General features: G+C 38.7%; 1 protein-coding gene across 1 annotated transcript in view; it reads right to left on the bottom strand.

The window, feature by feature from the left end:
• LOC109831165 overlaps nucleotides 3,710-16,905 on the bottom strand; it is a 20,862-nt gene continuing 7,666 nt past the window's right edge. The window contains exons 5-7 of the mRNA XM_020398504.1: nucleotides 5,448-5,662; nucleotides 4,423-4,745; nucleotides 3,710-4,074 (exon numbers count right to left, since the gene is read on the bottom strand). Coding sequence (XP_020254093.1) covers nucleotides 3,710-4,074; nucleotides 4,423-4,745; nucleotides 5,448-5,662 — 903 coding nt within the window. The remainder of the gene's footprint in view (nucleotides 4,075-4,422; nucleotides 4,746-5,447; nucleotides 5,663-16,905) is intronic.

Below are 16,905 nucleotides of genomic sequence, written 5' to 3'. Positions count from 1 at the left end.
GGAGAAGCACTGCACAATCAAAAGCAGAGGTTAGCATCTAGAAGCGAGCTGTTAACATAAATACAAAATCTCAAACGCGAAGGTCGAGCCTCGCGTCAGAAATCTCAAACGCGAGAGTCAAACCTCGTGTTGAAGAACTTAAACGCGAGAGTCGAGACCCACATGGAATCCCAACTCCGTGTTTTCATTGAACAGAAACGAGTCATCTTTCTCGTTGTCAAGAACCCATCTAGGGTTTTCAAAGAACTTGCCAAGGCAAGTTATTTCGGTCAACACTTATCATGACAGGGAAGCCCCTGCGATGGCGATGACGACGACGATGTTCCCACACGAACAAGAACACCGCCAGCGTCCTCAGCCAACAGCATTTCGGAAGTCGCTCCAGTGACTTTCTTGGAGCTAGAACCCATTCTCTGAGGCGCCATCGATACAGTCGATCGGAGGAAACGCTTTTGAACGAGGGAGACGGAGTACGTCAGAGATCTCGCCGAAATCAAACGAGAATTCTCGTTCTTGGAAATAGCCGAAAATTTAGAGAGTCAAGTGACTCTTGACGTGACCACTCAGGTCTATTTATAACAGCCGTCAAGCTGTTTAGATGGCACGGGATTCTAGGAGTGAATCCCAACCATCTTTGAAACGCGAAGTTCACAACCGCGTTCAAATTCCCAAGTGCAAGGCTCAAGCTAGCGTCACGAAGGCCTATAACCTCGCGTTTTGAACCTCAAACGCGAAGGTCACCTTAGCGTTGCAATTCTTCTAAATGAAGAACTTACACTTGTGTCTTCAAACACGACACTTATTCTTCAAAGTCATGAGCCCTCTTAACAGAGTATTAATCAAAACCTCTGTATCTTCTCAGCAGAATCTGAATTCTCATTGGGTTAATGTTACACCCCAGACAGTCATCACCCCTACAGAGTTTAAGTTTAGCTGGCATTAATACCAGTACGGCTATAGCTCCTCTGTCAGAATCCACTTATTGATTCTCATTAATAGAACGATAAGTCTCTAAAACCATTCAGATCATTGTTAATTTATTAGCTCTCCTCAGCAGAGTAATAAATAACCAGTTTTCAGTGGGATAATAAAATTCCCCAAAATCTTGTTCAAATCACAAGTATCACAATTCATCGCTCTGATGATAAAACACTTAGCCATTCTCCCCAGCGAGACACAAAAAATATTTTCCCCACAGATGTCACGTTAAAATCACACCTCTGACAAAATTAACTTATCGATTCTCGTCAATAGAGCGATAAGTCCTCAAAATTACCCTGATCGCAATATCTTCCCTGTCACGTTAAAAATCACACCTCTGACAAAATCAACTTATCGATTCTCGTCAATAGAGCGATAAGTCCTCAAAATTGCCCTGATCGTAATATTTATCCTGTCACGTTAAAATTACACCTCTGACAAAATCAACTTATCGATTCTCCCAATGGAACGATAAGTCCTCAAAATTGCCCTGATCGTAATATTTTTCAAGCTAAGTTAAAATTACACCTCTGGCGCTTATAGACTTCTTTCAGTGTTCAAAGCAAAAATAACACAGGAAGAATTCTACTAGTCAGCCCCATTATGGGAAAATAATAAAGTATTAATCCTCAGCAGTTTGAAATTTTCTGAAGTTATCTTAAATGATAATAAAAAAAAGTTTTCTACATCAGAACCATTGTGGAGACCTATTCTAAGTCGGGAATACATCTCGGTCATTTATCGTGATTTGTTGCTTAAAATCAGAACATGATAAATGTAAGAAACAATGAGGAATCAATATCACTTTTTATTCAAGAGCCAAAATTGTTCTTATTAAAAGAACATTACAAGTGCAGAATTCACTCGCGCATCAAATCAAAAGAAATAAGTTGGGTCCTAACTTCAGTTAGCTCCTCCTCGTGAGTGGCTCACACCATGGCTTCAGCCTTTGCCCGGAGTTCTTCCTCACTGGGTATGATGATAGCCGCTGCTTCATTCCTGGCTTGTTCCAAGGCTCGAGCCTGCGTGTGATATTCCAAAGCGCCAGTAGCGTTTTGGGTGCTAAGGATATTGACAACGTTTTCTTCACGGGAGAGTTCAGCCTTTAATCGCAGGACTTCAGCCTCAGCTTCAACAAGTCTGTCACGAAGCGAATTCATAGAAGTAGTCGAGCGTTCTAACTCTTCTCGCTTCCGAATATTATGCTCGCGAAGCTCCGTGATTTGACGCTCTCTTGCAGCCAAGTCCCGCTCTATCGCCTCCCGACGAGCCACTTCTGCAAGTTGAAGACCAACCAAAGTAGATATTTGTAGTTGAAGCTCTCTGCGACCCAAGGCTTCAAAATGCTGTAATTGTTCTTCCAAACAAAGGATAATCTCCGAACAGTGCTCGAACCATAGAGTGTTCCCCACACTTCTGACTCCGTTTAAGCCTGCCTCCAGAAGAGGTCGAAAGGAATTAAAAGTTCCCTGACTACTCACCACATATTCAATCACCTTCTTCGCAAGGCTATTCAGATACACCAAGGAAATTTGAAGGAACTCAGGTGCGCCCGCAAGACTTGAAGTGATACTCGGGGATACTCCCCTAGCCATTAAAATTGGTGCAGGGGATCCGGGCGCCGAAGCTGCAGAAGCAGTAGAAACATTCAATTATGATGGGCTTGAGGTCAAAGCCATCATTGCCCTTGCCTGAGATGTGCTTGGTCGTGCCTCTGCTAGAGTAAGCGAGATCTTCAGCAATGCGGTAGGCGAAGCAGCTACAGTGGATGAGGCAGGCAGAGGCTGCTCTTGCGCAGGAGCTGACACCTGCACGAGCTGTTGTTCCGGAGGAGAAGTCACGGTAATAGCCCCAGGTAGTGCTACAGTTGAAGCAGTTGCCACAGGTGAGCCTGGTAAGTGTTGCTCTTGTAAAGGAGTTGCCACCTACGTGACATGTTATTCTGAAGAAGGAGGAGCAGTAGTAGTCTCTAGAGGAGGTGAACCTGCACGAAACAAAGGTCGGAACATGGAAAAAGCATGTGGAAGAATTTGAAACAAACCCGGCTTACCGGTGAGATAAAAAGGAGTATAACCAGATGCTTTATCAGATGGAGCCTTAGGAGCATCATCAGAAGTAATGATGTCATCCATGGAATCATGTCCGTCATCATCTTCACTGTTACCTGGCACGTTGCCAATTTCAGCATCCTCATCACCTCTATCTTCGTCAGCTACATCACCAATCAAGGAGCCTTCATAATCAACTCGCTCCTCATCATCCCGGGTAGCTGAAGGTTCAGGAAGATTTGTGCCAGCAGCTGGTTTAGTCATAAGTCCCGTTGTCGGACTAGGACTTAAACCACCAGCTTGCGACATTAGTGCTGAAGGAGAAAGGGACGGATTCTCTTCGAGACCCCCTGGTTCTAATGCAGGAGACTTAGGAAGGTCCATCACCGGAGCAGATTCTGCATCTGCAGCCATTAATTCACCCTCTTCATCCTCGGGGGGATGGTAAGAAGAAGCTTCACTCAATAGGGCTGGGCCATGAGGATGGAGCCCAGTTCTATGTGGCAGGCCTGCAACTGAAGATTCTTGTTGTTCTTCATCTTCCGCAGCTTTGATAGCATCATCCATCAACTTGGATTTTTGCTGGCCTGTATGGGGAGGAGACTCAACCATCAACTTCCGACGGATCTGCTTATTGTATAGGCCGGCTTCATCCGCAGAGAGTTTTCTTTTCCCCGCTGCTACTTCCGACGGATCTGCTTATTGTATAGGCCGGCTTCATCCGCAGAGAGTTTTCTTTTCCCCGCTGCTCTTGTCATGGGAGAATCAACCACTTGTTGCTCCTCTCCTAGAACAGGCTCAGCTCCTTGTTCTTCTTCCTGCCCAGCAGGCTGATTCTCAACGGATAGAAACTCGTCAATCCCTCTCAGGCGGGATGTCTTTGACCCCCTTCTCGAAGCATACATATGCCTGATGTCTTTTAGGCAAGACGTATTCAAGTTGTAATTAGGAGTCCGGGAAGCAGCAAAATACCAGTTGCAGAAGCTCATGGAAGTGTAGGAGTTGGGTGTTTTGTGAGGAAGCCTGAAGATTGCTCTGGTACAACCTGCCACAGAATAGTACCAAGCCCCGACCCCTTCATATAAGTTGCTCACAACTTAGAGCTGAGGTCGAGGGTTCCCAACGTACAACTGATCATACCCAAATTGGCGGGCAAACCTATAGGGTTGGTAAGGTTCGAGGAAACATTTATCACCCTGCCTGAAGATCAGATAGCATGGCCTGATAGAGAGAAGCCAATGGAAAACACCCCCGCTCAGCTGGGTGAATCTGTTAGGACCCGCCATGTCCTGATACTCTGCTCCATAAACGCCGCCTTCAAAATCAGGGAAACAACGGAAGATATGGTAGTGGGTGTCTCACGACAAGATTTGGCGAATCCTAACCATATAACCTCCCTCCCATTTTGCAGATTCTAGTCGTTGCACAAACGGGGTAAATGAGTCTCCTGGGGGAGAGGATGCACTCATTAGGGGAGGGCAGTGAAGCACATACCAAGCCATTAAATAGGTATAAGGCAATGGCACCCTAGGGTTGGGAGTTTTGAAAGCCTTGTTACCCCCAGACTCAACCTCTGTAACATCAGTGAAATCCAAAGCCAACTCACGCAGTCCATTCTGCAAGCAATCCACCATAGCAGTAAGGAGGCTCACAGGCCTCCCATGCGCCAAAAGAACAGCTGGGTAGATCACCTCAACAGCAAGAGCATCAATCGGCCTGGTAGGAACGATGCAACGCTTGAGCCACAGCATCAAGAATCCATCCAACAGCGCCGTGTCAGAAATAGGAATCAAAGCTTGGTAGTGGAAGCTTTCAAATTCCGTATGAGCCGGGAAAACATCTTCCTTGGCCTCGTTGGTGTAGTGGGAGGTAGCATCATCAATTCGGGCTTGGACCTCCTCCAGAGTGCTTGCAGATAATCTGGTCACTGAGGCTCCCTTATTGGTCAAGTTCTGGAATAAATATTCCACCCAAGACACTTGTTTAATGCCGCTTCCTCGAGCCCCCGTCTGCTGCATACAAATGTGGAAGTGACACATGGCTTCCCAGAGGGTGGAATAAATTTCGGGGCTGGTCTTCTTTAAAATTTTAAGTTCCGCTGATCTCGGAACAAATTCTTCGTATGGTAAATCCCCAAGAAGAAGATCCGAGACTTCATGCATCTTGTGAAGAGCGAAGCCTAACTCCCCCATAGGGGTGAAGAAAGTACAAGTTTCAGGATTATACTTCTCTAATACGGAGAAGAAATGAAAATGGCTTTGGATAATCCCGAACTTAGTAGCCCGTACAGGAATCTGCAAGCCAGCTCGAGCAAGAGGTACTTCTAACTCCTCCAAAACAAACTTAGTCATCCGGGTCCACCACCCCGTCACCGGAGAATGAACCCAGCCAGGAGTTCTAAATCCTTGTGCGGGAAACTCTCCTTTCTTTGCCATAAACTTCTTGACAAAGGTATTCGCCGGACTGGCCACTTCACCGACAAGATATTCTTTAGCAAACAAGCCTGGCCGTAAAGCTGTCACCAGTCTGTTGTAACCAACTGTGTGGACCCCTTGAAAAGGCAGGGTTCCGAGAACAACTTCATCCTGATCTTTAATCAGGGGCCAATCCATACGCCTTGGGATGGAAGCGCACTGAAAGTAGGATATGGGGAACATCCTCTCCATATTGGGCAAGAAAAGGTTACGGTCCCCAACTTTCCGCAGCCACTTGTAGTCCCCATCATAAGCAACGCTTGCCTCGAAGTCAACAAAATCCTCGAAGAGGAATCCAGGTTTGACTATTGGCTTACGGCTCAGGTTTTCAAGTCGATCGTCTGTAACCAATATCCTAAGGGTCTCAGGAGAAGCTTGGGTGATTAGTTCCACGCGACTCTTCTTCTTAATTCGGAAAACTGGAAGTTCTTGGCGCAGGTTGAAGGTTATATTCAGATCCACACCACCTTTGTGCCCAAAATAGTGGTGAAAAGGGAGAGGCTCGTTGGTATGACGCACTGCAAAATAAAGAAAAAGTTAGACAACGCAAAGGCAAATTTTAGACGCGGAGGTCAAACCTCGCGTTGAAAATCTCAGACGCGTAGGTCGAACCTCGCTTCAAAAAAGTTTAGACGCGTAGGTCGAACCTTGCGTCAAAAAAGTTCAGACGCGTAGGTCGAACCTCGCGTCATAAAAAAAAAGTTCAGACGCATAGGTCAAACCTCGCGTCAAGAATCTAAGACGCGGAGGTCGAACCCCTCGTCAAAAATACTAAACGACGGAGTCCAGCCCCGCGTTATTGAAACAAGTTTCCTCGTTGATCCAAAGATCAGAACTTGCCGAAGCAAGTTTAATGACCACGGAGGTCGTACTCACCGCCGATCAAAGGAAGTTAGGGTGGCACGTTTGCCTAAGCAGTAGCGCCACCGGCCGACACAGACGGCGCCGACCCTTAAGCCGCGACGATGTCAGACTTGGAGGGACGAGGGACAGCCTTCTTGGGTGCCATGGATCTCAGTCGAAAGAGAAGACGAGCAGTTCTCGCCGGAGATGAAAACGAAAATTTTCGTTAAAGTTTCAAGAAGAGTCGAATGACTCTGATTTGACCCCCAGCGGTCTATTTATAGACTGCTATGAGCTGTCAAATCGGAACGAGATTCTAGGCTAGAATCCCGCCCGAACTCGATCTCAGCGATCGAGTTGGTTGAGATTCCAAACACGAGGCTCAACCACGCGTTCAAATTCTTAAACGTAGGGCTCATCCACGCATTCCATTCCTCAAATGCAGAAGTTATCTATGCATTTGGACCATTATAATAGCAGCTCCTCGACTACCAAGGCTACGACACAGCCCCAGATAAATAAAAGAAGAGCTAACAGCGATCATCAAGGTGATCAGAGCCGAGAAGAAACAAACGACTCAGCTGGGGAGTCTATTGGAGGAGTATAGATAGATTACAATCAACAACATTGAAATCATCTGGCTCGATCAGACGGAGTGAATAATCAATCCACTAAATTTTGGGATCTAAAGTATTCCGAAAATTCGTCCAAGTCAACCGCGAACTTTCAAAAACTTTGGAGGGGGGTTCTGTAGGCTGTCTAAAAATCACAATGGATAGCTGATTCCTATCAAGCCCCAACAATGGAAGTTACAATCAGACGACTTTCTAATCACTGCATCTGTAACTCTACAATCGCTACAAACACGGCCTCATATTTGAGATGATTGATCAAGATGGCTGCGACAACAACATGACTAATATTATATTATCAACTATTAGAGATGCTGATGAGCAGTATAATGATTTCAGAAATAAAAGGTTGGACTTAGTTGATGAGTTGCTTGGTAGAGAGCTGTGGGCAAATATTCATCTAAAAATCACAATGGATAATTGATCCCTATCAAGTGCCAACAATGAAAGCTACAATCAGATAGCTTTCATGTCAACAAACGAAAGCTGCAAATGGAGGACTTTTCACATAGATCGAGAAGAGTTACAATTCAACGACACTTCCGACAACTGATGAAAACTCTATTCAGCAGTCTTCACAATCTACGGTGGAAGTTACAATCTGACGACTTTCACACCCCACAATAGCTAAAGCTAGGATTACTGAACAACGGTCCTTGCAACGCTCTGTAGAAGAGGTTACAGATCAACTAACCCCTTCTAAAACGCGGAAGTCATCCCCACATTAAAATTCTAGAAATACACCCGACCCCTGCGTTTCCAAGCTGCAACAAGCAAAACGCGAGCGACCCTCGCGTTCTGGATGTTCAGTCAACACCCAACCTCGCGTCTCAATTCTAAGACACGAAGTTAGGGTCCTGAACGCCAGATTGGGCGTTTGACTCGTTCAAACATGAGTCGAACGGTTTCAGAACTGTTTTCCCCATGATCTGAGGAAATCACGCCCACTTAAGAGCGGATTTAGAGGGTAGTTACAACCTCTGGTCCGCCTATAAAATCTCAACAAACTCAACTGAGTTAAGGGCTGGCTTTTTGGAACGGAGAGGCAGCAGCAGAGAGGATTTTTCAGGATCTCAACCGCACAGAGAGGCAGGAGAGGCGAATTCCTTGGGGATAGAAGATTTGAATCAAATTCAGAAGATCAAATCTAAGAGGATTCTTCAACAACAGAAGATCTGCTTGGTCATTAACCGAATTTTCGGTTCTAACAACTCTCTTCACAGAGTTCTAACTCGTTCAGAGTTCTTAAACTCGTTAAGAGTTACCCATCAAACTTTTCACAGAAGTTCATCGTTCCCACGAGATAAGAGACGGTCAGATCATCAACGGAGAGCAATTTCGACGCAAGCAATCGAATGAGGCATTCCATCGCTACCGAGAAGAACCCAGTTTTAAACAAAGGAGAGAACCAAATTCGTTCTCTTCTCTTTTGTAATCAGGAAATCCAATTGTAACTGAGATTAAAGGAATACAAATCAATTTTCCTTTCGTTTCTATTACTCCAAATTTTCCAACAAACAATAATTAAAAATTGTTAAATAACAAAACATATCTAATTTAATATTAGATATTAAATCTTTAATTAGTTAAATAGTATTAAATATATTTCATTTTAAATGAGTTAAATAAATCTATGGAAGTTGATTAAAAATATTTTAATATATAAATAAATTAGAAATATAAAATATTTTATATTAAATATATTAATTTAAAATATATTATATGTTTAAATAAGTAAAGAGAAGAGAAGAGAGAAAATCTATAGGGTAAGCTCAAAATCCACCAATTTTAACTCGGACTTTCTCTTGAAAATTTCTCGTTAAAAACTATAGAGTTGAAATGGAGTGTGGATTTTGAAATCCTACATGACCTAATAATAATCTTAGACAACTAATATCACCTTAAATTTAAACCCAAATTTTAGTCCTAAATCAATACCATGTTAAATTCAAATTCAAATCCAAATCTTAGCCCCAAATCAATAATACCTTAAATTCAAATATGCATTCAATTTCTAAATCAATAACACCTTAAATTTAAATCCTAAGTCTAGTTCGAAATGAATAACATCCTAAATTGAAATCTAATTAAAAAAATCTAAGTCTAGATCAACAATCCTCATGCAATAGCATCTACCCCGCCCCCGCCCCCTTACACTCCCCCCAAAAAAAAATTACCATCTTATTTTAAGATTTTATTTGGTAAATAAAAATGCCTGTATCCAAAAGGTGTTAATTCTTGCACCAACATTTGAGTTATATTCCTTCCCTATTGAATGTCACGTTGAACCCACAATCCAAATGTTCTTGACAAATAAATCCATATATCTTTGAATTTTTCATTTTATCTTTTTTCTTTATAAATAAATGAATATAGAAAATCGTAATATTTTGATGTTATTAATACAACATACTTGAGTAAATTTCATGTTCAAATTGCACACTGCAGAATAAATAGAAAATTCAATTTTATTTTTGATTTCTTGAAGGTTATGAACAGTTATGGTTTTAAATTTTTTGGTGTAAAATGGTAATATTTTCAAGAGGGTCTAACTGAATTTTATAAGGTTTTAATTTTTTTAGTATTCTAAGATCCCAAGTTCAACTCTTATTGTGATGTGTCCTCCTCTTATTGCATAATGAGTTGGATCATTATTATGATGACCAACTCATTATGCAATAGGAGTGGGACATGATGACCAACTTATTATTATGCAATAAAAGAGGAAAACATCTTACCTGTCCCCCTATTGATCTTACTAGTTGGATTACACGTGCAATGCATGTGGTAAATTGTTTTATTTATTATTTTATTATTGATTCATTTTATTAATATTTATTTAAATTAAACCATGTATCAAACATATGGATAGAATTTTAAAATTAAAAAGGATTAAATAGATTGTTTGCGTCCTTAACAATAGAAAACAATGAATAATTTTATTAAAGAATTTTATTTGATATACACCATTGAGTTTCAATCAACCATCTTATAAGAATGAAATTCAGATGTAGCATAGGTCCACTAAAGTTTACTTATCACTGGCTAATAGCAATGACATATAGAACTATTGACTCATCAAAGCTTCTTTTGAATCATTTGCTACTCGAGTTTTTAGTAAGCTGCCTACATTTTCGGCTTGTCCTGATGCATGGTGACGAGAAGACTCTGTTAAGCAATTGTTAGACCCTAGAGGGTGGGTGATTAGGGTCTTATGCTAATCTAATCCGATTAAATACCAATTAAAACTTATTAATAAGTTATCCTAGCAAGTATGAAATATAACAAAATATATAAGCTAGGATAAGCAATATAAACAAGGGATATATCCTATATGATGAAATATATATATGCAAGGATATGAAACTAACACAAGGGGTAAACAATGTGAACTAGATAGTGGATCATATAAATAATGAGCTAATGACAATGGCGATAAGAAATATAAACACAAGAATAAATAAACGCCAAAGCACACTCAAACACAAGATATGATCACGGAGTTCGGACCTTCCGTCCTACGTCTCCGCTCCCCACTCCCGGGGAGAAATCCACTAACACAATCCGGTTTGGAAGCCGGAACTTCTTCTACACACTCGGTTTTCTAGCTAACCGAAAACTCTACAACTCACACTCTTGCAATCACACTCTACACCCACTAAGTGTTGGACCTAGCCGTGTCTCCCTCAAGTGCTCGGTTACAACCTCTCCCTAGGCACGTCAACCGACGCCACTCCTCTTGGGACGATCCCCGACTCTCACCACACACTCCTCACTCGGTGTACAAGTGTATTACAAAGTGATTCTCACAATAAGCACAAATATGACAAATGATTGTTCTCAAAACAAGGTGAGAACTCAATTAAGCACAACTCTTAGTCACAAACCCACAACCCCAAATTATACTATGAATGTAAATACAATAAGCTCAAAAGGTTGTGTGTGAACAAAGAGATATAAATCAAAACTAAACTCAATGTAGTTCTAGCTTAATAACAATGATAATCAAATATATAAAAAAGCTAGAAATAGAGTTTAGAAAACTTCTCAATATATCAAGAGTGGAGGGAGAAGAGTTGGATGCCCAAACACCAATAGATGATCTCCTCAAGCTCTTGTAGAATTGAATCACAAAAACAAACTCTCAATTTGCTTAAAAGCTTTTTAAACACACTTAAACCAAACTAAAACCCTTGTTAAAAACTTTATTAAACTTGATTAAAAACCCTCTTGGTTAGTTTGAGAGTTGAAGGCAATGGGGTACTTATACCCTCTCTCAACTCAGTTTTTTTGACTTTTGAAAAATTGTTAAAAATAACAAATGAAGTCCAAAAATAATGAAACTTTGGGAAATGTATATAAACATGTAAATGAACATGTTACAAAAAGAATTTTCCAAATTGCATTTCCCATTTGTGAAATATCATCATTTAGCAAAATAGTCCAAAACACGAAAATGTAAACATGTGAATTTTGACATTTTGGCTAAACCATGTTTTGAAACTTTGCACAATGATTATATAGACTTAATAAAGTATGTATATGATTATTGTTAAGTCCAAAAACTAAGAATATAATATTTTCACAAAATTGCATATTCTATGCAATAAATACCAAAACACAATAGTAAATATGAAACATGTGATTTCATATTTATAAACATGAAAACTCAAAACTATGTATGTATATATATAAAACTATATATATGCATAGAAACCAAAACTACGTACTTAACACACATAATATAAATCCTAAACTACATTACCCAAGCAATCTTGATCTTCAACGAAGCTCTATCTTGGTAATCTTGCGGATGAAGCTTGAACTTGGATCTTGACTTGAATGTGCATTGCTTCACTCCACTATTCCGCCAACCTCCTTTGGATATGATCGTTGAAGCTCTATTCCATCCATCCTCCAACATATTGTTTGCCTAGAATAAATATAAAACACAAACACTAGACAAACAATATTAGATGTAAATTGTTTGTAAATCATCATCAAAACAAGAAGGCCAACAATCTCCCCCTTTTTGATGATGACAAACAATTTTCAAAAAGGATATATGCATGAATACAAAGGAATATATAAATTATAATTCACATGCATATTAACAAACAAGATAGATATACTCATAATATAAATCATCATCAAAACAAGAAGGCCAACAATCTCCCCCTTTTTGATGATGACAAACAATTTTCAAAAAGGATATATGCATGAATACAAAGGAATATATAAATTATAATTCACATGCATATTAACAAACAAGATAGATATACTCATAATATTTCTCTCCCTTTGACAACATCAAAAAAGGAACAAAGGTATGAAGAGAGCGAAAGCTCCCCCTATCAATAAGCATGGGTGAGTATCAAACATAAAAAGATATAGGGATTGCTCCCCTATCAAAATGCCATATAGAATATGTGAAATGAAGATCATGACAAACATATGTGAGCAAGCATAGACCCTATCAAAATGCCATATAGAATATGTGAAATGAAGATCATGACAAACATATGTGAGCAAGCATAGATGAAAAATATGCTAAACACCACTCACATATGAAATGAAGATCATGACAAACATATGTGAGCAAGCATAGATGAAAAATATGCTAAACACCACTCACATAAAAAAAGGACAATGAGAACACATATAAATATGTTAATATGAACGAAGTGTCTCATTAGCACAAAAAAATCTAAAAACCATATAAAAGAATAGATTTATGAAATCAAAAGAAGAGGAACATGAGATTCATGTAAAAAGTTTTCAAATAAAAACAAATCAACCAATTGAAATCATAAATCAAAGTTTAAATCATGAAACCAAATCATCATTGATTTTCAAAAAATCAAGAGAGGCAACTCTATCTAGCTCTTGAGCTAGTATTAACCCATATGAACATTTTAGCATCCGGTAAACATGATTTGGGAATAAACACCCAATAAATCCGGAGGGTTATATAAACGTAGTCCTCTCATGAAAGCAAGTCAAATAATCATGAAAACAAAAAATTTTAACCAATAAAAGGAATTGTTTTCATAAAAGTTTAAAATATATTTTTCGAAACCAAGAAAAAGAAAAAATACTAAAATTCTTGGCTTTAAAAATTATTTTGGCACCCAAGTATTCTTTGTTAGACCCTAGGGTCTTATGCTAATCTAATCCGATTAAATGCCAATTAAAATTAATTAACAAGTTGTATTCTTGCAAGATAGATATACAAGAGTTATAAGCAAGAATAAGCAATATATACAAAGTGATATATCCTATATGATGAAATATATATATGTAAGGATATATAAACTAAGGGTGATATAAACATAAACAAGATAAACAAGATAGTGGACAATGTGAACAATAGATAATGGCGACAAGAATGATATGAATAATAAGCACAAGTGAGACGCCAAGACAATCACAAACACACAAAGATGATCACGGAGTTCGGACCTTCCGTCCTACGTCTCCGCTCCCCACTCCCGGGGAGAATCCACTATCACAACCGGGTTTTCTACGCTCACCCAAACAACGTTTACACCTCACAATTTCTCTCACGGAGTTCAGTCCCCTCGACCTACGTCTCCGCTCCTCACCTCGAGGAGATCTCCACTCACACTCTTACAATGTGGCTACACTCCACTCTTACAGTACGGTTTTCTAGCTAACCGAAAACTCTACAACACTCACAATGTAACAACAAATGATTTGTTCTCTAATACAGATGAGAACACAATAAAAGCTCACACTCAATGTTACAACTCTCACAACCCTAATATACTATGTATGCAAATACAATAAGCTCAAGTGGGTGTGTGTAACAATGAGATTCAATAAAACTTAACTCAATAAGAACTAGCAATAAAAATTGATATGAAATTCAATAGTAAAAATGCTAGGAAATAGAGTTAAGGAAACTTCTCTATAAACACAAAGAGAGGATGATGAAATGTTGAAGATGAACTCTTCAATAGCTGATTGTAAACTCCTCTTTGTAACAGCAAACCAAAACAAACTTAAACCAAACAAAAACAAGCTTAAACCCTTGTTTAAAACCTTGTTTAAAAACTTCTTTAAAAACTTCTTAGCTTAGTTGAAAAGACATCAGCAATGGGGTATATATACCCACTCAAAGCTCAGCCAAAAACCCCCAAAACAAAATGACCAAAAACCCCAGCAAACAGCTCAGAGAAAGAGCCGTTAAAAGACAACGGTCATATTGTCGGTCGACCGAAAATCCCGTCGGTCTAAGTTAAAAGAAAACAGCAAAGGGGTATTTATACCAACACAAAACCTCAGCCAAAACCCCAAAACAAAAAGACCAAAAGGCCCCCAGAAAAACCAGCTCAGAAATAGCCGTTAGAAGTCCAACGGTCATATTGTCGGTCGACCGAAAATCCCGTCGGTCGACCGATGAGAGCAAAAACACGAAGAAAACTTTCTGGACTAACGTCGGTCGACCGGAAATTCTGTCGGTCGACCGATTTGAGCTCTTGGTCGACCGGACCGGTCGACCGACGACTCTCTGGAAAAAATACTGACGAATGGTCAATTGACCGGTCGACCGTACCGGTCGACCGAAAACTGACATTCTAGACGGTCGACCGTACCGGTCGACCGAAAACTGACATTCTAGAAAAATCGGTTTTAGAGCTGATTTTAAAACCCTGTTTAAAAATATCAAATAAATTCAGAAAAATGTAAAACTTTTGGGAATGATTGTAGACATGATAATAAACATGCTACAAACTAGTCCAAAATATGAAAATATGAGATACTTGAATTTTGATGTTTTGACATAAACCAACTTTTGAAACTTTGTGAAATGTTTTTGTAGACTTAGTAAAACATGTATAAACTGATATTGAAGTCTATAAACTAAGAATACAATATTTTCACAAAATTGCATATTCTATGCAATGTTTTCAAAAACATAATAGAAAATATGAAATATAGAATTTCATATATATAACCATAAAAACTCAAAACATATGTATGTATATATATAACTATATATATGCATAGAAACCAAAACTTATATATATATATATGACTATATATATATATACGAAGAAACCAATAAATGTGTGTGTATAGATAATTGAGCTTAGAGTATATAACACACATAATATAAACTCCTAAACTAAATTACCCAAGCTTGATTGGTCTTCAATATGCTCTTCTAGGTAATCTTGCGGATGAAGCTTTAACTTGGATCTTGAACTTTGAATAGCAAGGCTTCACCGACATTCCGCCAACCTCCTTTGGATATGATCGTTGAAGCTCTATTCCATCCATCCTCCAACAACGTTGTTTGTCTATAATAAATAAGAAAACACAAATACTAGACAAACAACATTAGTGGTAAATTGTTTGTTAAACATCATCAAAACAAGAAGGCCAACAATCTCCCCCTTTTTGATGATGACAAACAATTTACAAAAAGGAATATATGCATGAAGGAAATGAACATATAATTTATAATTCACATGCATATAAACAAGAAAGAATATACTCACAATATTTCTCCCCCTTTGACAACATCAAAAAGGGGACAAAGGAATAAGAGAGCGAAAGCTCCCCCTATCAATAAGCATAGGTGAGTATAAAACATAAAAGGATATAGGGATTGCTCCCCCTATCAAAATGCCATATGGAATATATGAAATGAATATCATGGCAAACATATGTGAGCATGCATAAATAATATGCCAAAAATCACTCACATCCAAGAGATAATGAGAACACATAATGATATGTCACGATAAATAGGTGTCTCAAAATATGCACGGAAAACATTAGAAACATTTGCAAACATGGATGGTCTTTTAAAATTATTTTGCAAATGCGAAACCTTATCAAAACAAAACTTTCCTAAGTGGCCATATCTACCACAAACATCACATCTAAAAACATGTGGCCTACTAGAAACATTTGGCAAATAAGATTTTCTTTTTAAATCAAAACAATACTTGGCCAAATGACCAAAACGATCACAAATATCACATTTAAACACATGAGCATGCTTATGATGAACATGATGAGTATGTGCATGTGTATGTGATGAAGAAGCCTTATGAGATGCACAAGAAGCATTAATATTACTATTTTTAGATTTTTGTGCATCATAGCAAAATTTAGATAAATGGCCTTTACGATCACAAATAGAGCATTTGTAAAATTTGCTATACAAGTGTGCATGGTGTATATGTTTCTTAGAAGAGTTTGCATTAGATTTTGCACACAAGTCCATAAGTTTCTTATGATTATCAATGCATGTGTTTAAGGTTGAATTTAAACAAGATATGCGGTTTTTCACATGATTCAACTCATCATTAGATACACCATCATTGATAATAGAAGTAGAGCATGTATGGTTATTCTTAAAAGAATCAAATTCATTTCTAATGTATTCTATTTCTAGCATGGCATTATCTTTCTCATGAGTTAACTTACCAAAGTTTGAAATTAAAGAATCATGATCCAATTTTAATTTTTCATTATTTTCTTTAAGGATCATATTCTCATTAGAAATAGTATCAAACTTAGAAGCTAAAGACTCATGATCGGATTTTAAAATTTCATGCTTGCTTTTAAGATTAATGAAATCATTTTGCAATTTCTTGTAGGCACGCAATAATTTATTACTAGCAAAAGCAAGTTCATCATTATGTAAATCATTAATAGATTCGAACTCGCAAACCTCACTAGGGCTATCGCCTAGGAGAGAGGATTGTTAGAATTTTTATTAAATGCATTTGATTCATTTATGTCTAACAAGCTTGATTCTTTGATAGTGCTTACACCTTATGAAAATTTATTGAATGCACATCAAGGAGACTTGGAGGCGATCCGACAAGCTTTGGAGGATCCCGCTTCAAGTTCATATGGAGGCTTCATAGCAGCACGTGGGCACTA

The sequence above is a fragment of the Asparagus officinalis genome, chromosome 2 (assembly GCF_001876935.1).
Source record: "Asparagus officinalis chromosome 2, Aspof.V1, whole genome shotgun sequence".
In the NCBI taxonomy this organism is placed as follows: domain Eukaryota; kingdom Viridiplantae; phylum Streptophyta; class Magnoliopsida; order Asparagales; family Asparagaceae; genus Asparagus; species Asparagus officinalis.
This window is presented reverse-complemented; position numbering and strand designations above follow the sequence as displayed.